This window comes from Erythrolamprus reginae, chromosome 3, assembly GCF_031021105.1.
Source record: "Erythrolamprus reginae isolate rEryReg1 chromosome 3, rEryReg1.hap1, whole genome shotgun sequence".
Lineage (NCBI taxonomy): Eukaryota > Metazoa > Chordata > Lepidosauria > Squamata > Dipsadidae > Erythrolamprus > Erythrolamprus reginae.
The window spans coordinates 210,887,164-210,914,776 of NC_091952.1; the positions used below are offsets into that span (position 1 = coordinate 210,887,164).

The 27,613-nt window shown below is 40.5% G+C and overlaps 1 protein-coding gene across 1 annotated transcript; it reads right to left on the reverse strand.

The window, feature by feature from the left end:
• Positions 1 to 1,664: 1,664 nt before the first annotated feature.
• On the reverse strand, positions 1,665 to 26,628 carry LOC139164973 (DGAT1/2-independent enzyme synthesizing storage lipids-like). Its single transcript, XM_070747754.1, has 7 exons — positions 26,334 to 26,628; positions 20,080 to 20,410; positions 18,581 to 18,745; positions 12,515 to 12,708; positions 6,694 to 6,757; positions 2,698 to 2,837; positions 1,665 to 2,322 (listed from the first exon to the last, which is right to left on the reverse strand). The coding sequence occupies exons 2-7, from the start codon at positions 20,405 to 20,407 to the stop codon at positions 2,221 to 2,223; spliced, it is 993 nt and encodes a 330-aa protein (XP_070603855.1). The 5' UTR covers positions 20,408 to 20,410; positions 26,334 to 26,628; the 3' UTR covers positions 1,665 to 2,220.
• Between the last annotated feature and the right edge of the window lie 985 nt (positions 26,629 to 27,613).

Genomic DNA, 27,613 nt, shown 5'->3' on the forward strand with positions numbered 1-27,613 from the left:
TTTTCCAATACAGTAGTACCTCTAGATACGAGCTGTTCCACATGCGAGTATTTCAAGTTACGAGCTGCGACACGAGCAAAATTTCTGTTCGACACCCGAGCTCAAATTCGGGATACGAGCCGAGCGTCCACTAGGTGGCGGAAGAATTCCATTTTTCCAGTTATCTCCGCACAAAAAGCCAAATCTAAATGCATTTGTTTGAGATATGAGATGATCGACATACAAGGTCAGCTCTGGCACGAATTAAACTCGTATGTCGAGGTATCACTGTATACTTTTCTCCTCCAGTTTTACATTATTTTGCATTAATGAAACAACAACAACAAAAAGTCCTACACATATATCATAAATAATCTATTCATAAGTAGGTTTGGACAGTTACAAACATATATGGAATATTTAAAACATAATCTAACCTTGATTCTGTTTTAAGGAACCTAAAAAAGGCTCAGAATTGCAACATTATCCATGAAAAAGGTTCCCTGCAGATTTTAGTTTGCTAGACATGTACACTATAGTGCAAATGATACAGTAAATAACTTGTGTCGTGCTGTTTAACTAATTCAATTATTTGACTAGAGACAATCTTGATTTATGATACATAAATTGACCTATTCATTAACACTTAGCCCACTCTATATATTAACTGGAGAATACTGAAACATGTTTTTATGAGACAGAAACTTCCCAATAAAACAATTATCACTTAAACTTCCTATGCAAAATTCTCACTTTGATGGCATTGTAACCTGCTAAGTAAGCCTTTATTGACCAGAGCATCACTATAGTAAATAAGGCACATCTTGGTGGGTTTGCATTGTTTTAGCACAGAAGTGTACCTATAATTTATGAAAGTTAATTTACAAGAAACACAAGCTCATAATAAATTAGCAGTTTGCCCCAAAATATAGTTTGTTCCATGACCAGGTTCTTAAGTAGAAAAGTTTGTAAGAAGAAACATTTTTTTCCATAGGAATCAATGTAAAAGCAAATAGTGCCTGCAATTGGGGAAACCACAGGGAGGGTGGAGGCCCTGTTTCCTCCCAGGAGATTCGTAAGGAGGCCCCATGGAGGTTTCTCCCCACCTTTTCTGTCCGTTTCCTCCTAGGAGATTCCTAGAGAGGCCCCATGGAGTTTTCTCCCCACCTTTTCTGGCCCTGTTTCCTCCCAGGAGATTCCTATAGAGGCCCCACAGAGGCTTCGCCCTGCCTTTTCTGGCCCTGTTTGCGGTTACAGTTTCGGAGGCTTGGGTTTGTAACTGGAAAATGGTTCTTGAGAAGAGGCAAAAAAATATTGAACACCTAGTTCTTATCTAGAAAAGTTCGTAAGTAGAGGCATTCTTAGGTAGAGGTACCACTGTACTTGCTAGGAAACAGCAAAAAATTCTTATCTATGCAGTGCCAATTCATATTATTTACAAAGCCTTAAATTAACTAACTTTCTCTTTTTTAAGTACCAATGTATGTAGTACTGGTCAGTTACATAAAACTAAATTCTAAGTATACTTCTAAGTATTAATGAATACAGATACTGGACCTTTCTTGCTGATATGAGTATCTTCATAAATTAATCAAAAGTTTGATTACTTTAAACTTTTGGTAAAGAAACTTAATTAAAATATGTAGTATATATTGTAATTTAACTGTTTTTCTACATTTTCTACATTTTTTCCCTACATTTTCTATGACACACTTATGAGCACATTAAAGTAGGAGAGGGGAAAGTAAACTTGGTGAAGTAAAATGGAAATAAAAGTAATCTTGCTTATGGGGAGATTGCACTAAATATTACAAGATGATCAATAAAAGGAAGAATGTCTGTTGTTGCAACTGCAGAATACATGGAATTTAAAAAATCCAAATTTTACAAAAATACTAAATTTAATCCTGATACATTTACAGTTTACATTTAATTTAAGAAGTAGTAGAAATAGGCAATGCATTTGATGCATTTAAAAAGCTTAAACATCATTTTTAAAACTTATTCCTAATTAGGATTGTGCTTTTCAAACTATAGTTTTATTTCTGTGAACACAAAAAGTTGTATTTATACTGAAAGATTTACTTTCCTGATCAATACATGTGACAATGATCTTCAAATCCTGGTTTTCTGTAAAATTATACATTTGCACAGCAAATAAAAAATTATTATAACAATTCTTAAATCATTTATTACATTAAAAAAATATTCAGTTTTTTCACAAGGATTTGCTAAGGCTATTCATTGTCTTGTTTCTGTTATAACTCTTTCCATCAAAGCTCTCCACACATTTCCTGGTATTTTCTGATGTTTGTCTATTAAACATTGTAATGCATCCTTTGCCTATGAAGAGAGTGAAGGGTGAGAAATATAAATTATTTATTATTCTTGCATTGATCAATGATAAATTATATTTAAAAATAAAAAGCAAAAATGAATCCTTTTCAAACTACAGTATAACATTAACCATACATTCAGTAATTGAACTCTGAAATTACAGAACCCACACAAATACAAAATATATAGATTTCCCATTGTGGAAACTAGTTTTCCTCAGACAGTCTATACTTCAGATATTACAAAATCAAAAAAATAAACACAGGAGACACTGCTCTTCTCAGCTTCTCAGCATTTTGGCAATATATCCAGGAGTCTTTATTTGAACCTTGTGAGATGGCATCAAGATATTACTGTAATAGTAGAAAAGGAAGATCTTACCTTTTGGGTCAGTTCTTCTGCTGTTACCTTTGAATCAAATGGAATAGGATCTCCAAAATACGTCTGCAATTTAACTGGAAAGTTTCCATACAGAAGAGCTGGTGGCAAACGAAAATACTCATATATCGTTCTTGATAATTCTGATTAATTAAAAAAAAAGAGAGATTAATAGGGTAGCAAGTACAATTACATATTTTTTCCCATTTATTCATTTTTAAAAATCCAAATAGCAGTGATTCAATCAGAAATTTATTTAAAATTGCTTCCTGAAACAAATCTGAACAGCAAATTAGTGCCATCATCTCAACCTCTGCATTAGGAAATTAAAGCTACATGACAAATTTATTTATTTATTTTTATTTTTTATTTTTTTATTTATTATTCGACTTTTTATGCCATGCTTCTCCTTAGACTCAGGGCGGCTTACAGCACTTTTTAACAGAGCCAGCATATTGCCCCCACAATCCGGGTCCTCATTTTACCCACCACGGAAGGATGGAAGGCTGAGTCAACCTTGAGCTGGTGATGAGATATGAACCGCTGACCTGCAGATCTACAGTCAGCTTAGTGGTCTGCAGTACTGCACTCTACCTGCTGCGCCACCTCGGCTCAGCTTGCTAGAAGTATTAAAGGATAGAGAAAGATACCAGGCTAAAAAGCAAAGATCTATTGAAAGGAGAGGAAACAGAAAGAGGTAACTGCAAGGAGAAGCAGTACTTGCAAATAGTCATTATACTGGTTTGTAATGGTCTGGAAAAAGTTGGAGTCTGGAAGATATCTTCATAGAAGATGTCATTTCTAATTTCACCTAAAAAGACTGAGTCACTCTATAGAATGACTACAGAATATAGCTTCCTAACATAAATCAGAACAGGATATGCCATAGTCCTGTGGAAGTCAATACCATAAAATCTGGTGATGTCCATCAACCCAAATTATTCTAAAAGCAGATATATAAATTGATGGAAGACAGTTTTGTGAATAGCTAAAACAATAGCACTTAGCTATATCACTTACTCCATTGTGCTTTATACCACTCTCTGAATGGTTTACAAGTGTCAACATATTGCCCCAACAATCTGGATCCACAATTTACTGTCCTTGGAGAAAGGAAGGCCAGGTCAACCTTCAACTAATCAGGATAAAAGTCCTGGGCTGTGACCAGAGTTAGCTAGCAATACTGCATTCAAACCCATGGTCAAAGAGAAATATGCTTCAACATCCTATCAGTGAATACTGTAGCTATCTGGTTGGCTACTAAATGGCTGGTTCTTGCTTGATCAAGAACTGTTCTTATGAGTTAAATTTGTCAACAATAATTTTAATTTATATCCACTTATGGCTGGAGAGCTGGAGCCGTCACAGAGAATTCCCTCCCATGAGTGCCCGCCGGTCAGCATTGTTTGGCCGACAGGCATCAGAGAAGGACAACTCTTCTCTGAGCCGCCCTGAGTCTCAGGAGAAGGGTGGCATAGAAAAGAATGAATGAATGAATCAATCAATCAATCAATCAATCAGTCCAAACTTGTGGGCCCTAATTGGTCACTGGGAGATATGGGGCAGAAACAGTCCCATAGATAGTCAGGCCCTAAGCCATGTAGGGCTTTATAAATGATAACCAACACCTTGAATTGCGTCTGGAGACTGATTGGAAGCTTGTGGAGTGCTTTTCAAGGGTAGCCCCATGTAGAGTGCATTGCAGTAGTCGAGCCGCGAGGTGATAAGGGCATGAGTGACTGTGAGAATACAGCCCTGATCTAAGATCCAAAGAGCCGCAACTGGTACACTAGGCAGACCTGTGCAAAGGTCCCCCCAGCTACAGCCGAGAGATGCTGATCTAGTCTCAACTGCAGATATAGGACGACTCTCAGATTGTTGACCCATTCTGATAGGGATTAATATTTCCTGCCCCAGAACTAAAAATTGACAGATGGAACAGTACTTGGAAGGCAATGCCCACAGCCACTCAGTCTTATCAGGGTTGAATTTGAACCTGTTAATCCCTATCCAGACTCTCACAGCCTCCAGGTACTGGCACATCACGTTCACCGCTTCACTGAATTGACATGGGGTAGAGATGTAGAGCTGAATATCGTCAGCATACTGCTGGAACCTTACCCTGTGCCTTTGGGTGACCTCACCCAGTGGTTTCATGTAGATGTTAAATAAGAGGGGGCAGAGGACCGACCCCCTGAGGCACACCTCAAAGGAGGGGCCTAGGGGTCAACCTCTGTCCCCCTACCAATACCGACTGCATCCAACCAGAGAGATAAGAGGAGAACCATATTCAATGGTATAGAAAGCCGCTGAGAGATCAAGGAGCGCCAAAATAGAGGAATGTCTTGGGCTTGCCAGAGAGCATTCATCAGCATGAACAAAGCGGTTTCAGTGCTGTAGCTGGGCCTGAAACCCAACTGATAAGGGTCTAAATAATCGGCTTCATCCAAGGACCATAGGAGCTAGAGCGTCACAACCTTCTCAACAACTTTGGATATGGGACAATAGTTTTTTAGATTAGCTGGATCCAGGAAAGGCTTCTTGAGGAGGAGTTGCACAATCGCCTCTTTTAGAGGAGACAGAAAGGACCCCTTACTCAAGGAGGTGTTGATCAATGCCTGGATCCAACCTCTTGTCACCTCCCTACTGGCCAAGACCAGCAAGGAGGGGCACAAGTCCAATAAAGAGGTGGAGGAGCTCACAGCTCCAATGGTCTTGTCTATTTCATCAGGTGTCACAGGTTCAAACTCGTCCCACGTAATAAGACTAAGACTTGCCCCTATCATCTCAGTCAACACTGCCCAGTCGTAGTCCAGGTCCATACGAATCTGAGCGATTTTGTCTGTGAGAAATTGAACAAATTCCTCAGCTCTACCCCATAAGGGCTCATTCGCTTCAAGAAGGGAATCAGTCAGCCTAAACAGGGTGGCTGGGTGGGATTCTGCGAACGCAATAAGAGCAGAAAAATGTGAGCATTTTGCTGCCTGAATCGCCACTATATAAGTCCTAATAAAGACTCTTAACAGTGTCTAGTCGGATTCAGATTTATTGGTTCTCCAACGCCGCTCCAGATGTCTCTTCTGGGGCTCCAGTCATCTCTTCAAAGAGCTTTCCTGGATCCACTGCCTTGGAGAGGTCACAAAGGCGCAATCCAGTCTAGAGCCACAGATGAGGCCTTATTTCAGACCCTCACTAGGGACTCAGCCGGATTATGGGTAAGCGAATCAGGTATTTCCTCAAGCACTATCTGGAACCCTTCTGGGTCCATTAGCCACCTGGGGTGAAACCACCTAATCGATTCCGCCTCCATGCGGTGGAGGATTGTGGTCATGATGTCCAGCTGTAGCAGGAAATGATCTGACCACGACAAGGGAACGGTGTCTATGCCCCTTAACATCAGATCATGACTCCACTGACCCGAGAGAAACATCAGGCTGAGTGTTTCTCCCCCTCGTGAGTCGGACCATGCACTACTTGGGTCAGGTCCATGGTTGTCATGGAAGCCATGAACTCCTGCACCACCTCTGAGGCTTCACCAAGCGTCAGTAGTTTGAAATCCCCCAAAACCATAAGTCTGGGGAACTCCACTGCCAACCTGGCTACTGACTTCAGTAATGCAGGCAGGGCTGTTGCAACGTAGCTGAGAGGCAGGTACATTACAACAAGCTCACCTGAACCCCTAGGTTCAATCTCAAAAGGAGAGACTCACACCCAACAATCCCAGGTGCAGGGAGATTGTTGATCTTGTGTTAAAAATGGGAAATCCAAATATGTTGCTTTCAGCTGCCTCAGAAAGACAATATATAAATGAAATTATAAATGTTTCCTCTCGTAGAACAGGCCAAGCAGCTTATTTATACATTACAGCATGTTATTAAAAATCAGAGCATTTTATCTAAAATCATTTCCAATATAAAAGTCAAATTGAGCTCTAATCGGGGCAAACAAAATGTAATCACAATTGACTTAACACAATCCAATTCAAATAAAGTTGCATACTTATTTGTGCTCCAACTACTCGAATATTTTCCCGAATATTTCGTGTGAACACAGGAATGATGGGCTGAAATAGATTAATAGAGATATGTATTAACAATTTATTTCCCATAATCAACTGATTTTTTTTTACTAAATCACAAAGTTATATAACTGGATTTAAAGCATATAAAACATTAACTAAAAAATGAAGTGCAACAGGTATAGAGAACTATTTCTTTGTCACATTTCTATCTAGTAGTTGATAAAAGAAACTAAAGTATATTTTTGTTTTTTTAAAGCACTCGGTGGCTGAATTACAGGGAATTTGAATCTTAGTCATTCATTCTAAATCCAACCTTTTCACTATAAAGTTAGACAAATCTCCCATTATTGCAACTTCAGTCTTCAATCTATAGGGAGTATAGGGCTGTCCTTTGAGAATATTTGAGCTGCAATATTAAATAAATTAATTTTTTTGCACTGCTCTAAAATACATGTGTCCATATTTCAGAAAAGCAACCTCGTCCTGCAAGTAATTAACAAAATAGAAAATTATCTAGGATCTTCTCAACTTTTCATCTTTCATCAAAGTTATTATGGAGAAATCTGAGATGCTGGTAATAATCGTTTTGTCTGCATTAAGTAGGCAAGAGGATAGATGGGGGACTTATCAAATTTGCAGTGGACATCAAACTGGCAGGAATAGCCAGCACTCCAGAAGATAGGTGCAAAATACAGAAGGATCTTGACAAACCTGAACAATGGGCGCTATCTAACAAAATGAAATTCAATTGTGAAAAATGTATGGTTCTACATTTAAGCAAGAAAAACAAAATGCACAGGTACAGTATATGTGGTACATTGCTCAACAGTAGTAACTGTGAGAGGGATCTTGGAGTCCTAGTAGATAACCATTTAAATATGATCCAGCAGTCTGCAGCAGCTGCCAAAAAAGCAAACACAGTTCTAGGCTGCATTAACAGAGGGATAGAATCAAGATCACATGAAGTGTTAATACCACTTTATAAGACCTTGGTAAAGCCATACTTGGAATACTGCATTCAGTTTTGGTCGCCATGATGCAAAAAAAATATTGAGACTCCAGAAAAAGTGCAGAGAAGAGCGACAAAGATGATTAGGGGACTAGAGGCTAAAACATATGAAGAATGGTTGCAGGAACTGGTTGGGCATGGCTAGTTTAGAATAGAATAGAATAGAATAGAATAGAATTTTTATTGGCCAAGTGTGATTGGACACACAAGGAATTTGTCTTGGTGCATATGCTCTCAACGTACATAAAATAAAATATACATTTGTCAAGAATCATGTGGTACAACACTTAATGATTGTCATAGGGGTCAAATAAGCAATGAAGAAGCAATATTAATAAAAAATCTTAGGGTATACGCAACAAGTTACAGTCATACAGTCAACATGGGAGGAAATGGGTGATAGGAATTATGAGAAAAACTAGTAGAATAGAAGTGCAGATTTAGTAGAAAGTCTGACAGTGTTGAGGGAATTATTTGTTTAGTAGAGTGATGGCGTTCGGGAAAAAACTGTTCTTGTGTCTAGTTGTCTTGGTGTGCAGTGCTCTGTAGCGACGTTTTGAGGGTAAGAGTTGAAACAATTTGTGTCCAGGATGTGAGGGGTCAGTAAATATTTTACCTGCCCTCTTTTTGACTCGTGCAGTATACAGGTCCTCAATGGAAGGCAGATTGGCAGCAATTGTTTTTTCTGCAATTCTGATTATCCTCTGAAGTCTGTGTCGGTCCTGTTGGGTTGCAGCACCAAACCAGACAGTTATAGAGGTGCAGATGACAGACTCAATGATTCCTCTGTAGAACTGAATCGGCAGCTCCTTGGGCAGTTTGAGCTTCCTGAGCTGGCGCAGAAAGAACATTCTTTGTTGTGCTTTTTTGATGATGTTTTTGATGTTAGGTGACCATTTTAGGTCTTGAGATATGATAGAACCTAGAAATTTGAAGGTCTCTACTGTTGATACTGTGTTGTCTAGTATTGTGAGAGGTGGAAGGGTGGAAGGGTTTCTCTTAAAGTCTACCACCATTTCTACGGTTTTGAGTGTGTTTAATGAAAGAAGGACCAGGAGAGACATGATAGCAGTGTTCCAATATCTCAGGGATTGTCACAAAGAAGGAGTCAATCTATTCTCCAAAGCACCTAAGGGTAGAACAAAGAAGCAATGGCTAGAAACTAAGGAGAAATTTCCTGATGGTTAGAACGGTTGATCAGTGGAATAGCTTGCCTCCAGAAGTTGTGAATGCTCCAACACTGTAAGTTTTTAAAAAGATGCTGGATAACCATCTGTCTGAAGTAGTGTAGGGTTGCTGTTGTTTTTGCTTTTGCTTTTGTTATTTATTTTTTTATTTTTATTTTATTTTTATTTATGTTTATATTTTTATTTGTATTATTATTATTATTATTTGTAGTATTATTATTATTTGTATTATTATTATTAGTAGTAGTAGTAGTAGTAGTAGTAGTAGTAGTAGTAGTAGTAAATATGCTTTCTTGGAACAGGGTGTTATTTTAGCTGTATTCTCTTCTTCGCTTACCCTGATAACATCAATATTCTCTTCTGTTGAATAGCCTTATGTTGATGAGGATCTAATTGTATTGCAACATATTACCTAATAAATCCATCCAATCCTGTTTAGTTTATTGTAGTGTAGGGTTTCCTGCCTAAGCAGGGAGTTGGACTAGAAGACCTCAAGGTCCCTTCCAATTCTGTTGTTGTTGTTGTTATTGTTGTTGTTGTAAAAGCATTTTGCAAAGTGTACCTTGACTATTGCAATGTGTTCTATATCGAGCTTACCTTGAAAAGCATTCAGAAACTCCGGCTGATTCTAAATGGAGCCACGCAAGCCATAGTGGGTGATACACCCATATTACTCCAACTCTCTGCAGACTGCATTGGTTACCAGTTGGCCTCCGAACGCAATTCAAGGTGTTGGCTATCATCTTTAATGCCCTACATGGCTTAGGATCAGACTATTTATAGAACCTCCTTCTATCTCATACTTCCCTATGACCAATAAGGACCCACAGAGTTGGCCTTCTCCCGGTCCCATCCACCAGATAATATTGGTTGGTGGGGCCTTGGGGACGGGCCTTCTCTGTGGTGGCTTGGACGCCCTGGAACCAATTGCCTCCAGAGATCCGTGTTATCCCCAACCTACCAGTCTTCCGGGAAGCTGTCAAGATCTGGCTTTTCCGGCAGGCCTCGGACCATGAATGAGTGAGAGTATGTATGGCTTTCTAGGTTTAGAATGTATTTTATACTGTTTTATTCTATTTATTCTATATTGTTGGTATTTACTATCATGACTGTAAGCCGCCCAGAGTCCAATCAATCAATCAAGCAATAAGACACAAGCAATGCATTCATGCTTGAAAACATTCATTCAACTGCTATGTCTTCAAGCTCCTTGAAGAATTTTTTAAGTTGTCTATAAATATAGGTGATGCAATATTTAAATATTTTCTTTTTATTATTGTACTATTGTATTATTTTTTATTGTTGTAAGCCATCCTGAGTCCTACAGGATAGGGCAGCATAGAAGTTGAAGAATAATAATAATAATAATAATAATAATAATAATAATAATAATAATAATAATAACAACAACAACAACAACAACAACAACAGACTGACTGACTACAAGCATAGACATGATGCTGTGGCACAGATGATCCACTGGAACTTGTGCTGGAACTACCATTTACCAGTGGCAAAGAACTGGTGGGATCATAAGCCCGAAAAAGTGGTCGAAAATGAGCAAGCAAAACTACTGTGGGACTTCCGTCTTCAGACTGACCAAATTCTGAAGCATAACACTCCAGACATTGTGATCGTGTAGAAAAAGAAAGTATGGATCATCGACATCGCAATCCCAGGAGACAGCAGAATTGAGGAGAAGCAGATACAGAAATTAGTGAAATAAGAAGATCTAAAAATCAAGCTGCGACGACCCTGGCATAAGCCAGTGACAGTGGTCCCAGTGGTACTTGGCACGCTGGGCGCAGTGCCAAAGGATCTCAGCGGACATTTGAAAACCATTGGAATTGACAAAATCTCCATCTGTCAATTGCAAAAGGCAGCTTTAGTGGGATCGGTGAACATAATTCGCCGCTACATCACGCAGTCCTAGGTGCTTAGGAAGCACCCGACTGGTGATGAAATACGAAATCCAGCATAGTGATCTCGTTTGCTGTGTTGTACTGACATAATAATAATAATAATAATAATAATAATAATAATAATAATAATAATAATAATAATATTAATAATAAAAAAATTAAAAAAATATATTTAAAGCAAGCAGCTGTGCATATACATCTGGGAAATTTTCTGAACACCTACAGGAGCTTCTGAAGGCTGTATCTGCTTCAGTGCTTTAAAAAATGGGGTTTTGCTGATGCCAACTGGCTTTTCAATGTGTCCCTGTGAAGATTGCAGTCAAAAGTATCATATCAACCAAAGGAAACATGAGAGAAACCCAGAAAAACTATATTAGAATTTGATTCATAAAATTTGGGATTACCAGAATTTGAATTATTCAATGTCAGCTATTAATTAACATTAACCTGGCATTAAGTAAAAATTACCATAGTACATAAGGCCATAGTATTTATATAAATATTATGGGAAATTTATATTGAGAATTCTGAAGAGATACATTCTCACTTTGCCCTTTTATGTATAGTTATAACTCTTTTTAATGTGTATAGAGTTATAAGATTACACCAGCTGTTTTTATATAGCAAAAGAAAAAGCCACAGAGGAGCAGACTAGAAAACTGCTCCTTTTCCACCCACTGCTCAATGCCAAAGCCATTTTTTTCTTAACTTTTTTCTGAAAAGTTGGAGAAATTTGAAAAAAACAACAACTATTCTTGATTTTTTGAATAATATATTAAGGGATTAAATTATAAATTAAATTGGTTTACATAAGGAAGCATACCAAATCAATACAATCAAGGAACACGTTTTATTAGTTTCTAGAAATGTGTGAAAATTATTTTTTAAAAGGATCAAAGTAAGTAAAACCTGATACCTCAGATTCTTGTGTGTAAGGCAAAAAGACTGTAAATAAACTCTATAGATGCAGTCTCATATTGGTGTCTCTCTCTCTCTCTTCCCTTCCTTCAACAGTTCTGATATAGTCGTTTAAAGTAAAACATATGTTTTTTTAAAAAAAAACTACAGTGGTACCTCATCATACGAACTTAATTGGTTCCAGGAGGAGGTTCGTAAGGTGAAAAGTTCGTAAGATGAAGCAATGTTTCCCATAGGAATCAATGTAAAAGCAAATAATGCGTGCAAATCCTTCGGGAAAATCCCAAACTTTAGAAAGGAGGCGAATAGAGGGCAGGGAGGAGCAGCTAAAGGGGGCGGGTGGAAGAAGCAAGGCTAGGCTAAAGGGTGAGTGGGAAGGAAGAAAGGCAAAGGAGGCGCCCCTCCCTTTTCGTTCTTAAAAAAACACCGTTTCAGTGCCTTTGCAAGCACGTTGTTCTCTGCAAAATCTTTCCTACTCCAAGCAGCCCCTCCCTTTTCTTTCTTCAAAAAAGGGGGGGGAAAGAAACCCCTTCATCCCAGCAGCAGCTGCTTGGGTTCGCAAGGTGAAAATAGTTCGGAAGAAGAGGCAAAAAAATCTTAAACACCGGGTTCGTATCTTGAAAAGTTCGTTAGAAGAGGTGTTCGTAAGATGAGGTACCACTGTACATTGTTTTCCACATTAAATTTTCCTTTCCTGCTTCTAAGCATGGCATACAGAAACAGCTGTAATTTTATATTCCAGTTATTCCCACAGAATACTTACCACTTTTGCATCAATGGCCACTTGAGCAAACCCTTTACGATTATTCCACATAATAGTATAATTTTCATCACTGAACATTGCTTCCCGTACTCCGCCTGGTGAAATTACCACAAGTCCTCCATTTTCTAATACTTTTCTACATTCTTCCTGTGATCCAGGCAGAACACGGAACACGTCAATTAATAACTTTATACCTGGAATAGATAAGAATCTGTTGTGAGACTAATATTGACATAAAATTATGATTTCTAGATACTATAGATACTGTATTTGATTAAAAAAATATAGAATAAACAATGAATTACAAAGCAGATGTAAATTATGAGAAAGACAAAAAGGATTTTTACCAGTCCCTTATCTACTGTATTTTTCGGTATACAAATCCAATCAATCAATCAATCAATCAATAAATAAATAAATAAATAAATAAAAAGACGCACTGGTATATTAGACGCACCTAGATTTTAGAAGAGGAAAAGAAGGCAAAACGTATTCTGAACCAAATGGTGTGGTATTATATTATTTAATAAAATACCAGTGTAGCAGAATACTTTTTACAACCATGTATACTTTTTAAAACCATGTACACCTTTTACAAACTTCAAATTTGACAGTTTCAAGATTTGTGGACTTCAACTCCCAGAATTCTTCCACCAGTCATGCTAGCTCAGAAATGGGAATTGAAATCCACAAGCCTTAAACTTGCCAGGTTTGAAGACTCTTGCACTCTTAACCCCTAACTCAGGGTTTTTTAAACTTGACAGCTTTAAGACAAACCTCGCAAGTTTAAGGCTTGTGGACTTCAATTCCCATTCCTAAGGTAGCATGACTGATAGGTATTCTGGGAGCTGAAGTCCACAAGCCTTAAAACTGTCCTTATGTCTAGTTGTCACATTCCTCTACAGCACAATAATTCAGTTGGGACGTGACTAAGGTGTCAGTGACAGTGATGCAGTGTCTCCTGAACTAGCAATGGGAACACCTGGTGCACAAGATGTATTTGTGCAAAGGCCTTCTTAGGCACAATTGCCACCTGCTCCGTATTAAAGCTTGGATCACGAATACAAATTCAGAATCCCAGAGGGAACCAAATCAATCATCAGGGAAACATTACTTCTTAAAACTAATTTAATACCAGTCCTGCCCCCTAGCCATCTCTAGTTGTCTCAGAGTCTTTTTAAAAGTGAAAAGAAAAAGAGACAGTAATAACCTAGCTAAATCAATCGGCTGACTCATTGCAGCTGCCACAACCGGGATGAAAGAAAAACACGACAGAGAAAATCGGACGAAGCAAGTTAACATAAAATGTCTTTGGGTAGAGTCCACAGTCTTTACCTGCCTTTTCATGTCATTACGGCTGCCTGGGACTTCTGGCTGGCAGGGACAATGCGGGTGACCCTCCCAAGTTAGCCAGTCCCGGCGGATGCAGTATGGTGGTGGTGGCGGCGGCTTCCTTTCGAGGAGCAGCAGCACCGGGAATGTAACATCCATGCCCCCAGGCCACCGCCACCACCGCTGAATTGCAAGGCTGAGGAGATTGGTGAACAGACCATGTTGTCATGTGGCGGGCTGGCTGGGCGGGCTGGCTGGGCGGGTGAGCATCTTGGTGAGTGAGCGGCTGGCCAGGCAGCTAGGCGGGCGAGTGGCTGGGCGGGCAGCTAGGCGGGCAAGCAGCTAGGTGGGCGGGTGGCTGGGTGGGCAGCTAGGTGAGTGAGGGGACGGGTGGGCAGCTGAGCGGGCGAACGGGTGGCTGGGTGAGCAGCTGGGCGACTGGGTTGGCGAGCAGCTATGTGGGCAGCTATGTGGGTGGGCGAACAGCTGGGTAGAAGGGCGGCTCCCCTGAGGCAGTTTTGAAGTGAAGCTGCCTAATAGTCTGGTGGGAGGGGGCTAGCCTCCATCAGCCCCACCTCAATCTTCCGCCTTTGGAGTCGCCTTTGGGAGGGCCGGCGGTTGGTGAAGGGAGCTCCGAGTGAATCTGCCTCAGTCGGAGAGAGGCGGCCCCTGATTTTCCCCTGCCACAGCTGCTCGCCCGAGCTCTGCCACTTCAGGGCATGTTTGCCCACCTCCTCAACCCCGTGATTCAGCGGTGGCGCCAGTGGGGGCCTGGACATGACATTCCCAGTGAACGGAAGCCGTCGCAGCCGCCTCAGCAGTTGCCGCTACCTTGGTCAGGACCGGCTAACTCGGGCACCCGCCTTGTCCCTGGCAGTCGAATGTAGCATTCGATGTATAAGACGCACCCAATTTTTAAAGGACTTTATAGAGATGAAAAGGTGCGTCTTATACACTGAAAAATATGGTAATTAAATACTTTCAAATCAACAGTGATAAGGGTTATAAATTTATAATATTTTTATAATCAAAATTTATCCTGAGAAATCTACCTATTAATATCCAATAATTAAATATTGTTATACATTTTATGCAATTTATATTTTCTGCTATAAAGTATACATTATATTGATTATTTAAAAAGCATTTTTATCAACTATCACTACCCAGAAACAATTTAACTATAAGGTAGCTACAAAAGACTTCATTATAAAAAATTTGACATCCAAAGCCAATATAATAGTATTCCTGTTACATGGGAATTCAGTTTTCTTTAAAATAGAGTATACAGTAGTACCTCTAGATACGAGCTGCTCTACATGCGAGTACAGTGAACCCTCGATCATCGCGAGGGTTCCGTTCCAGGACCCCACGCGATGATCAATTTTTAGCGAAGTAGCGGTGCGGAAGTAAAAACACCATCTGCGCTTGCGCAGATGGTGTTTTTGCTTCCACTGCCGCCCGCTCTTCGCCCGCCCACCCCGTTGCTCACGCTGTTGCTGGGGCCGCTTCCCAGCTGGGGAGCCGAGCTAGGGAGTCCCCACCGCGCCCGCGTTGCTGGGGAAAGCGTGCGCGCTTGGGGAATCCCTAGCTCCGCTTCCCAGCTGGGGAGCGGAGCTAGGGATTCCCCAAGCGCGCGCGCTTTCCCCAGCAACGCGCGCGCGATGGGGACTCCCTAGCTCGGCTCCCCAGCTGGGGAGCGGAGCTGCGATGTCCCCAAGCGCGCGGGCACCGCCCGCCCGCCCACGCTGTTGCTGGGGCCGCTTCCCAGCTGGGGAGCCGAGCTAGGGAGTCCCGACCGCGCGCGCGTTGCTGGGGAAAGCGCGCGCGCTTGGGGAATCCCTAGCTCCGCTCCCCAGCTGGGAAGCGGAGCTAGGGATTCCCCAAGAGCGCGCGCTTTCCCCAGCAACGCGCGCGCGGTGGGGACTCCCTAGCTCGGCTCCCCAGCTGGGGAGCGGAGCTGCAATGTCCCCAAGCGCGCGGGCACCGCCCGCCCGCCCACGCTGTTGCTGGGGCCGCTTCCCAGCTGGGGAGCCGAGCTGGGGTGTCCCCGCGCGTGCCGCCCGCCCGCCCACGCCGTTGCTCGCGCCGCCGCTGGGGTCTTACGGGGGCAAGAGGGGGAAGACCCAGGGAAGCCTCTGCCCGGCGGGGAAACTCCACCATCTACGCATGCGTGGAAGGGCACGCATGCGCAGATGGTGGAGTTTACTTCCGGGTTGAAAACTCGCGAAATAGCCCTTTCGCGATCCTTGAGGACGCGAAACTCGAGGGTTCACTGTATTTCAAGATACAAGCCACGAGGGGAGAGAAATTTCTTTTCCAGACCCGAGCTGAAATTTGGGATACGAGCCGAGCGTCCACTAGGTGGCGCAAGAATCCTTGCTTTTGGTTATCTCGGAGGGGGAAAACAAAGTCTAAAGCGATTTGTTCCAGATACGAGTTGCTCGACATACAAGCTCCCTTCTGGAACCAATTATACTCGTATCTAGAGGTACTACTGTATTTGTATACGACTTCTGGATAGGAAATTAAATCTTAACAAGCCATACTTGAAAAAGTAGTATGAATTGTAATTTAAAATGAGAAAATAATTTAGTTTAATGCTATCTTTCAATATACAGTATGTCACAGAAGTGAGTACACCCCCTCATATTTGTTTCAAAAGGTGACAGCTGGGCGGCGGCGCTTCTCGGCAGCCTTACGAACCTGAACTTTTCCCGAACCCAAACTTTTGCCAAACTTCCGGGTTCGGTGTTCGCAGTGACGGGTTTGTAAGGTGAAAAAAGTTTGTAAGAAGAGGCACAAAAATCCCGAACCCCGGATTCTTATCTCGAAAATTTCGTAAGACGAGGGGTTCGTATCACAAGATATTACTGTATATCTTTTCATGTGACAACATTGAAGAAATAACACTTGGCTACAATGTAAAATAGTGAATATACAGCTTGTATAACAGTGTAAGTGGGCTGTCCCCTCAAAATAACACAACACACATTAATGTCTGGCCAACAAAAAGCGAGATCTATAAGTGATATTATCCAAATGGGGTCCAAGTAGCCGGCTTTCCCCCTCCGATGTCATGTGACTTGTTAGTAGTACAAGATCTCAGGTATGCAGTTACATTTGGTTTTATCACTCTTACTCTCTCACACTGGTCACGGGAAGTTCAACATGGCACCTCATGGGAATGAACTCTTTGAGGATCTGAAAAAACAAATTGTTGCACTACATAAAGATGGCCTAGGCCAGTGATGGCAAACCTTTTTTTGTTCAGGTGCCAAAAGGGTACTCACACACGTGATAGTGCACATGCATGTTCCCACACTCATAATACAATGCCTCCATGTGCATGTGTGCACAACCCACAGACACTTCTTCCTTTCTTACCCAAACACAATGAAAATATAGAAATTCTGCACCATAAATCGATGGAACATAAAACCCCTAAAAACGAACTCGTACGTTCTTCAGAAGTATCCAAAATGAATACAAATATAGTATACAGAATTAAAGAAAATAAACACACAATTCCACATACTAGATACAAATGCCTAATATCAGGTTGCTTGATAGTGATAGTCAACAATGTGGTTGACAAATTATGTCTATGTGCGTATATTGAACACCATTGAAACTGAATGTTTTATATGTTCTAAGCTGATTTGTCTATTTTTTCTCATTTTTCTTTCTTTCTTTCTTTCTTTCTTTCTTTCTTTCTTTCTTTCTTTCTTTGTATGTTTTGACTATTTTTATATATAGAAATTTAATAAAGATTTAAAAAAAAAAAAAAGCCTGCAAACGGTTTGCTGCAAACAAGCAGATGAAGGACATGGATTTCTGGAACCATGTTTTATTGGTCTGATAAGACCAAGATAAACCTATTTGATTCAAATGGTGTCAAGCGTGTGTGGCGGCAACCAGGTGTGGAGTACAAAGACAAATGTGTCTTTGCCTACAGTCAAGCATGATGGTAGGAATGTCATGGTCTGGCGCTGCATGAGTGCTACAAGCACTAGGAAGCTACAGTTCATTGAGGGCACCATGAATGCCAACATTACTGAAGCAGAGCATGGTCTTCTCCCTTTGGAGATTGGGCTGCAGGGCACTATTCCAACATGATAACGGCCCCAAACACACGTCAAAAACCACCACTGCCTTGCTAAAGAAGCAAGAGGGTAAAGGTGATGGACTGGCCAAGCATGTCTCCAGACCTAAACCCTATTGAGCACGTGAGCATCCTAAAATGGAAAGTGGAGGAGCGCAAAGTCTCTAACACCCACCAGCTCCATGACGTCATCATGGAGGCATCAAAGGGGACTCCAGTGGCAACCTGTCAAACCCCAGTGAACTCTATGCCCAAGAGGGTTAAGGCAGTGCTGGAAAATAATGGTGGCCACACAAAATATTGACACTTTGGGCCCCATTTGGACACTATCACTTGGGGGTATACTCACTTTTGGTGCTAGCAGTTTTGACATTAATGGCTGTGTTATGTTATTTTGAAGCAAAAGCACATTTACACTGTTATACAAGCTATATATTCACTACTTTACATTGTAGTCAAGTATCATTTCTTCACTGATGAAAATATATACTTAAATATTTACAAAACGTGATGGGGTGTACTCACTTCTGTGATATACTGTATATGACAGCCTAAATGTGATGTAAAGCTTATCCACACTGTAGATTATTTGAGATTTATAATTCTTCTAAATTGCTGAGGACAATTACCTGGAATTGAAAACACAAAATGATCAGCAACTATATGGAGGATTCTTTTTTTCTTGATATAAATAGTGGCCACCATGTAGAAAAAGTCTATAGGAGTTGCTCCATGATATAAAATCATCATTGCAGGTCCATCTGGTAGTTTTTCAAGACCATGTAGCTCAAAACCTGTTATGTACAGAAACACCCAAGGTTAGCATTTGATACCAAGTTTATTTAATAAAATATTCTTAAGATATTAAAATTATGAAACTGCTGAGTAAGATACCAACTATAAATACATTACAATGCACAGCAGTTATTCATTACATTATAACTCCATTTCAGTTGAACATCTTTGAATTAATATTCACTGATTTGCTTGTTACTTATGCAAATCAGATATACGGCCTTCCTGTTTTGGAAAATTATCATTTTCAAAATGAATTTGGGCTAGCTGATGAAAAATAATTGCTTATGGATTACATGGTTTATTTAGTTATTCAATGACTTTTATGAATATCTGCCCTTCAGATTGAGGATAATAGAGTTCACAACTGCACTGTACAAGAATGGTAGAAGTAGTGGGCTGCTGCATGGACAGTCCCGGTTGGAAAAATGGAGTGGTGCACCCATCTCCACTTCCCCGATGCGTGCATGCGGGCATCCACATGAGATTCGGCTTCTGCGCATGCACAGGAAGCGAAATCTCATGCGAAGATGCTCACGCACGTGAGATTTCACCAATCTCTTTTTTTTGCACAGAAGCAAACCCCCCCCCCAAAAATTATTGGTGAAATCTCGCACACGTGAGCGTTCTCGTGCAAGATTTCTCTTCCTGCGCATGCAAAGAAGCTGAATCTTGCATGGCGCACACGGACACCAGATGCACACGCCACTGCGCCAGTCATTGGGAGCACACCGGGAGCGTAGCGACAGGGAGCCCTTCACTGAATGATAGAAACATAGAAACATAGAAGACTGACTGCAGAAAAAGACCTCATGGTCCATCTAGTCTGCCCTTATACTATTTCCTGTATTTTATCTTACAATGGATATATGTTTATCCCAGGCATGTTTAAATTCAGTTACTGTGGATTTACCATGTCTGCTGGAAGTTTGTTCCAAGAATCTACTACTCTTTCAGTAAAATAATATTTTCTCATGTTGCTTTTGATCTTTCCCCCAACTAACCTCAGATTGTGTCCCCTTGTTCTTGTGTTCACTTTCCTATTAAAAACACTTCCCTCCTGAACCTTATTTAACCCCTTTAACATATTTAAATGTTTCGATCATGTCCCCCCTTTTCCTTCTGTCCTCCAGACTATACAGATTGAGTTCATTAAGTCTTCCCTGATACGTTTTATGCTTAAGACCTTCCACCATTCTTGTAGCCCGTCTTTGGACCCGTTCAATTTTGTCAATATCTTTTTGTAGGTGAGGTCTCCAGAACTGAACACAGTATTCCAAATGTGGTCTCACCAGCGCTCTATATAAGGGGATCACATGTTCAGAATACTTACCATTCCATATTCTTGCATGAGCATACCACATGGTTGCCAGCGTTTGCCTTGCACCATCCCAGAAATCATTCAAATAACTTTCCTTTAAGTCTGTCTTTCTTTTGTAAATATGAACAATGATAGCTGAAATATAAATGAGGAGCAGAATAACTGCTGGAAGCAGAAAACCTATGAGTAGTGGCATAAATAGCCATGTGAGGTAGATGAGGTAACTCAGATACTCTCCCAAGCGTTCAATTCCAGTCCATTCTTCTAATACATAAAACATGCATGTTAAATAGGATATGGGTATCTGTTCTGAACCACAGGATTCATTTTGGTGTGCCATGTTCTGTTTAAAAAGGAAATAAAACATAAAGCATTTTCAAAATCTAGTCCATCTTATATTTGTCCTTGAATTGTTAATGCAACTTTTAACTATTAATTTAAGTTATTAGAGAGAAAAATACAAGAATACTAATCTACACATATCTTCTAAGAAATGAGTCCAATTAAGCGTAATAAAATTAATTCCAAACAAATTGTTATAGAATTGCAGAATATACTTCATATACAGTATAATATACAGTATTATATTGTATATAATAAATGAACATGAACTATAGTCATGGCCATACCATCTGATCTAATAACAACATATTTGAGATTTTGACATACTTGCTTAGCTTGAAATTCTTGATTCTAATTTCATGTACTACTAAATAGTAAAACAGGTTTTGTAATAAATATTATGCAAAGCTTTTATGTGATGTGGTTATTTATAGAAAAATCACAAAGAATCCTGTGTCACCTTAAAGATTTCCAAATTATTACCACATAATTTTTTCTGGGCTATAGTCTATTAGGAGTAACATCAGTCAAGAAACTGATTGTGTATTTGTTCATGACTGACAGGTCTGGACAGCACTGCCACCGGTCAGAAATTATTTTGGGAACTTTTGCACCAAGCAAGTCAAGCTGTTTTGATTTATACAGTCATTAAATAATCTAAGTAATTGGGAATTAAGAGACACACTATCTTTGATGGTTTTCCCCCACCTGCGATTTATTACTGGCTTCGTTGAATTAATGTTGCAAATCATCAAAAGGTTAAAAGAGAGGGAAATCTGTCTGTTAGATATTCTCCAAGATTGTGACGATGATGGCTGCCTCAATGAAATGCTCTCAAATGGCTTTGTTAATTTCTATCGTTTTCTGTTATTCTCTATGGATTATATATTCACGAGACTATCTGCTAAGAAGTAAGGAAAGTTTCTTTAAGGAGCAGCTCTGTAACCTCACCCCCACCTGTCTTTACAAACATAGAGTCTACGGAGATGGGCGGCATACAAATCCAATAAATAAATAAATGAATGAATGAATGAATGAATGAATGAATGAATGAATGAATGAATAAATAAATAAATAAAATAAAATATAAATCATAAGGATACAAGCAACAAGTTAGAGTCATAGTCATAAGTTGGAGATCGGTGATAGGAATGATGAGAAGACTAATAGTAATAGTAATGCAGCCTTAGAGGATGGAGGCAGAATAGGCAACTTCTGCTACCGTGTGGGGGTCTGTGTGACTGCGGAGTAGCAGAAAGAGGCCGAGAGAGAGAGAGAGACTGTGCCGCGTACCCGCGCTGGGAGTGCCGGGCCTGAGCGGGGCAATAAGCGGATGCCTTCCTCTCTGCCTTCCGCTCCTGCCCTCTCAGATCTCGGGTGTGAGGGGAGTAGTACGGAGCGCTCTCTTACAGTGCCCTGTGCAAGGAAAAGGGAGATAACAAGTTGGCCACTTGGCTGAACGTGATGGTGTGTACACAGGCGTGGGAAGGAGGCGTGAGGAGGAGCGGGAGAGAACCTTGAGGTGCCTGGTGTGCCTCTGCCCTGGACTGGGAAGCTCCGCGTCGGAAGTGCTGGAGAGGCAACCGCTCCCATCTCCTCCTCTTCCTTCTCCTCTTCCTGCCACTGCAGCCTGCATTGCATGGCGGCTGCTGCTACTGCTGAGTATGATTGATCTGCCGGACACAAGACGGAGAAAGAGGCTGCCCCGCTGCAAAAGCGGGTGGGATTGAAGGAGGGAACTGCCTTGCCTTCTTATTAAGTCGCAGAACCCCTGGCTGTCCTTGCGGAACTCTTGGGTTCCGCGGAATCCTGGTTGAAAAACACTGTTGTGGAGGCTGAAGCCAAATACCCTGATTCACTGGCCATTATTTTGGGAGATTTAAAACCCTGCTGTTCTGTTCGAAAAGTCTATACACTTGTACTGTTCGGATCATAGACGACCCAGACAAAAAAGGTTCATTTTAGGTACTTAAATTTGGTCTTTTTGAAAACTTTTTCTGCTGGGATACTAATTTGAATTTTTCTGAACATAAGGAGAGTAAAATTGAGATGAAAGAATTAATGTTTATATTTTTATTTTGCTCGTAAAAGCTCACCCCTAGCGTTTTTGTGAAATTTGTCCAATTTATAGATAGTTTAGCCTGCAAACTGCATACAATTTTGCTATATTTGGTGTTGGATTACTAGCTTGAACATTTCTAAACATATTGAAATGAAAATTGAACTGAAAGATTTGATGATTATTTGTTTATTTTGCTCATAAAAGCCTCCCCTCCCCATTTTTTCAAGCATGTCACTTTATAAATTTTTCTAGGCCCCTAATTCCAAATATTTTCAATAACTTTGGAATTGATATACTAAAATGAACATTTCTAAGCATAATGAAATGAAAATTGAACTGAAAAAATGGATGCTTACTTGTTTATTTTGCTCATAAAAGGCCCCCACCAGGCTGTGCTCAATTTTTTCAGTTTATATACAAATTATGTTGTTAATTTAGTGAAATGGATTTCTTTCATAGAATTAGTTGTCTGGCCATCATGTACTTGCTTTTCAAAAGGATATTCCAAATATTTTCACCCAAATCTATATAAAAAATGAAAATAATTGCACACACCAAGGCCGAAGGGGGGGAGGCCCTATTTCTGAGCAAGAAAACTCCAATAAGCATAACTTTTTTCAGTTCAGTTCTATTTTTCTTATCATCAGGAATGTTCAATTTATTATATCAATACCAAAGGGGGAATTTTTTTTAAAGATTTGGATCCTAAAAATATATATAAACTGAAAACAATTGCTGCAAATGGGTGGGGGGCTTTTCTGAGCAAAATAAACAAATAAGCATCAATTTTTTTCAGTTCAATTTTCATATCATTATGTTCAGAAACTTCAAATTAGTATCCCAGTGAAAAACGTTTTCAAAAAAGTTGGAACTGGCAGGCTAAAAAAAATGTAAAGTGGCAATGATTACACACAGCCGAAATGTGGTTTTGGCTTTCTGAGTGAAATAAAAATATAAGCATCAATTTGAAACTTTAGGGAATATTTTTCTGATGATCAGCAATGTCTAATTTAGTAAATCAATTCCTAGGGTACTAAAAATATTTCATATTTGGAGCCTAAAAACAAAGGTAAAGTGAAACTGATTGGACACAGCCATTTTTTTTCAGTTCAATTTTCATATCATTATGTTCAGAAATGTTCAAACTATTAATTCAATGTAAAATGTTTTAATAATATTTTGATTTTGGAGCCTGAAATATATATACAGTAAATTGAAAAAATTGCACACAGTGGAGGGAGGGACCTTTATGAGCAAAATAAATAAATAAGCACCTATTTTTTCAGTTCAATTTTCATATCATTATGTTCAGAAAAGTTCAAATTAGTATCCCAGTGAAAAACGTTTTCAAAAAAGTTGGAACTGGCAGGATTTGGAGCCTAAAAACAAAGGTAAAGTGAAAATGATTGCACACAGGTGTGGGGGGAGGCCCTATTTCTGAGCAAAAAAACCCAATAAGCATAACTTTTTTCAGTTCATCACTTCTATTTTTCTAATGATCAGGGATGTTTAAAATTGTGATCCAATGCAAAAAAGGGGGGGGGGATTTGAACTGGCAGCTTGAGCTAGATAAAAATAAACAACATAGGGGCGGGCGTTTACGAGCAAAATAAAAATATAAGCAATAATGTTTTCATCTCAATGTTAGTTTCATTGTGTTCATAAAAGTTCAAATTAGTATCCCAGCAAAAAAAGTTTTCAAAAAGATCAAATCTAAGTATCTAAATTAAACATTTTTGGTCCGGGTCATATATGACCCGAACAGTACAAGTGTGACTTTTTTTGCCCAGCAAAAACTAAGGGCCCCACCCCCAAAAAAATTCTCAAAGAAGGAACCCGTCAAATGATACAAAGTCATGAAATTTCAAGTTTCAGATATGCAGGGAAATTTTTTTACAGGGTCTCAAACATGGCTTCAAGTCACATACGACCCGAACAGAACAGCAAGGTGAAACAAGACAAAATTAAGGAAATAGCTACCAAAATACTTTCAACATGTCAATTGTTTCACTAGAAGCAATAATACTTAGACCATTGCTACACAACACTAAAAGATGCTTATTGGTCTTTACCACCAGCAGCTGTGGACACTCTGATCATTGTATGATTCACCTTGTACATGCTTACAAAACCACAACTAACCTTGTGGTATGACCAGAAAAATCTGGAACTGAATACACTCCAAACCATAAAAATAGTGGTAGACTTTAAAAGAAACCCGCCCATACTTCCACCTCTTAAAATACTAGACAATACATTATCAACAGTAGACACCTTCAAATTTCTAGGTTTGACCTATTGCAAGATTTCATCATCAAAAAAGCACAACAAAGAATGTTCTTTTTGCGCCAACTCAGAATGCTCAAATTACCCAAGGAGCTGCTGATACAGTTCTGCAGAAGAATCATTGAGTCTGTTATCTGCACCTCTATAACTGTCTAGTTTGGTTCTGCAACCCGACAAGACAGACACAGACTTCAGAGGATAATTAGAACTGCAGCAAAAACAATTGCTGCCAACCTGCCTTCTATTGAGGACCTGTATACTGCACGAGTCAAAGAGGGCTGTGAAAATATTCACGGACCCTTCAAATCCTGGATACAAACTGCTTCAACTCCTCCTCAAAACAACGTTATAGAGCACTGCACACCAGAACATCTAGACACAAGTAGTTTTTTTCCCCTGAACGCCATCACTCTACTAAACAAATAATCCCTCAACACTGTCAAACTATTTACTAAGCCTGCACTGCTATTAATCTTCTCATTGTTCGCATCACCCATCTCCTCCCATAAATGACTGTTATGATTGTAACTTTGTTGCTTGTATCCTTATAATCTATATTGACTGGTTCCGAATATGATTGGATTGCTTATTTGTATCTGGACTATTATTACGCATTGTACCTTATGATTCTTGACGAACTTATATACACTGAGAACATCTGCACCAAGACAAATTCCTTGTGTGTCCAATCACACTTGGCCAATAAATTCCTATTCTATTCTACTCTACTCTACGAAGGAGGGAAGATAGATAGATAGATAGATAGATAGATAGATAGATAGATAGATAGATAGATAGATAGGTAGGTAGGTAGGTAGGTAGGTAGGTAGGTAGGTAGGTAGGCAGGCAGGCAGGCAGGCAGACAGACAGACAGACAGACAGACAGATGATAGACAGACAGACAGACAGAAAGACAGACAGAGTAGGTCGGTAGGTAGGTGATAGATAGAGACAGACAGACAGACAGATGCGACTTCTCATCTTTTCAAAAATCTCTGCCTGGTACCGAATCTTCTCCAGCTTCACCTGTGAAGAAGTGGTTCACATTTTAATACTAAAGCTGGGGTGAGCTTAGAAGAAGGGACTTCGACTTCTTTTCCTTTGATCCTACCAAAACCTTCACTCGGGCATCCTCAGCATTTCTCTCCCACCGGCCGGCATTCACTAACCCGTGTCAGCCCAGTCAGATAGACCGGCCCGTCCGTCTCCGTTACCACCTTTTAAAGGTAGGAAACGCTTCGCCGCCCCTAAGACTTTCCGTCTGCTTTTTTCTCCCCACTCCCAGAAGGGCGCTATCGGCACCACCGAGGCTCCTTTGGACCTCAGCCAGCCTCCGATCCTACCGGGCTTCCCCAAAGGAGACCCGCGAGGTCGCGCGTGCCTCGGACGGGATCGGCTGCTCGGCTGGCGGGCTGTAGCGCCGCCATAAGTAGGCGCGTAGAGAAATCCACCGTCTTTCTACAAGGAGGGAGTGAAGCCAGCGGGACCCGATTAAATGCAGGAACACACACACACACACACACACACACACACACACAAACACACCCCTTTTCCCCACAAGCCCCAAGCGGCATACCGGTTCTCCCCATTCCAGTCCGTATCCTTCTACAAAAGTGTCGGCGGCGCCCCGTTGCTCCACAGATGGAATGAAAGCGGGATGAAAAACGTTGCGGATTTGGTTTACCCAAATTGGCACCTTGGTTTACTCCAATTTACTCTTTTGCCCGATCTGTAGTCACCCTGCGCAGAAAGACTCTGAATCAGACAAGCAGGCGACCTCTTGCAACAGGTACAGAAGACAGATCGGGCCCAGTGAATTATAGCGATACCGTCTTCTTGTCACTCTATTAATTTCTGGCTCTATTAAGCTCGAGGTTTCCCCCGACGCTGCTACTGAAAGGAAGGCAAGACTTTGGCGCATGCTCGTTTCGTTCTGTGGCACTTCCTGTTTTGTTATGGGTTTTTTTTTTCATTTGCTTGACGCTTTTGTTCGCCGGGACGTAATATTATAAAACAAAATGCAAAAAGTTGATGACCCTTGTGATTTCTTTTCGTTTATGTACGCTGAGAGCATCTGCACCAAGACAAATTCCTTGTGTGTCCAGTCACACTTGGCCAATAAAATTGTATTCTATTCTATTAAAATTGGGGAGAGGGGTGTCTGTTCTGTCTGTTTTTATATTTTCTCTTTACTTTCTAATGCACAATCTCCATGTATTTCAGATGAATATGTTTTCTATTGCTTATGTGTTGTTTCTAGACAAAGACCTTTATTTGAATTCCAGGGTGTCCAGCAAACTTGGAAATCAAGGAATTATCAGGGAATTTGGCGGTTTGGAAATTATCAAGGAATTCATTTAAAAAAACGGTTAAAAACAAGCTGTTCCTTTCATGGCTGCCTTAATCCGAGAGAACAAAAAGAAGTCTGCTGGTGCAACATCAGGACTATAGGGATGGGGTGGGGCAGCATTGGCACCTGGTGTTTGGCCAGGAACTCACGTACTCATAGCACGTTGTGGCAAGGCGCGTTGTCATCATGAAGTTGCCAGGTAGTGGAGATGTCTTTTCTCGTCCTGATGTTCCTTCTTCAGAGTCTTTACAGCACTGTCCTTGAGGAACAAACTCCTTACGGACCAGTCATTTACTGTCAAAAAAGACAATGAGCATTGTTTTCACTTTTGATTTGCTCATTCTTGCCTTTTTGGGCTTGGGGGACTGGTCGGTGTGCCACTCAGAGCTTTGGTGTTTTGTTTCTGGGTCAGATTCAAAAACCCAGATTTCATCACCAGTGATGACATTGTGCAAATAATCAGGTTCAATTTCTATATGTTGCAAAAGTTCACTTGAAATTTCCGC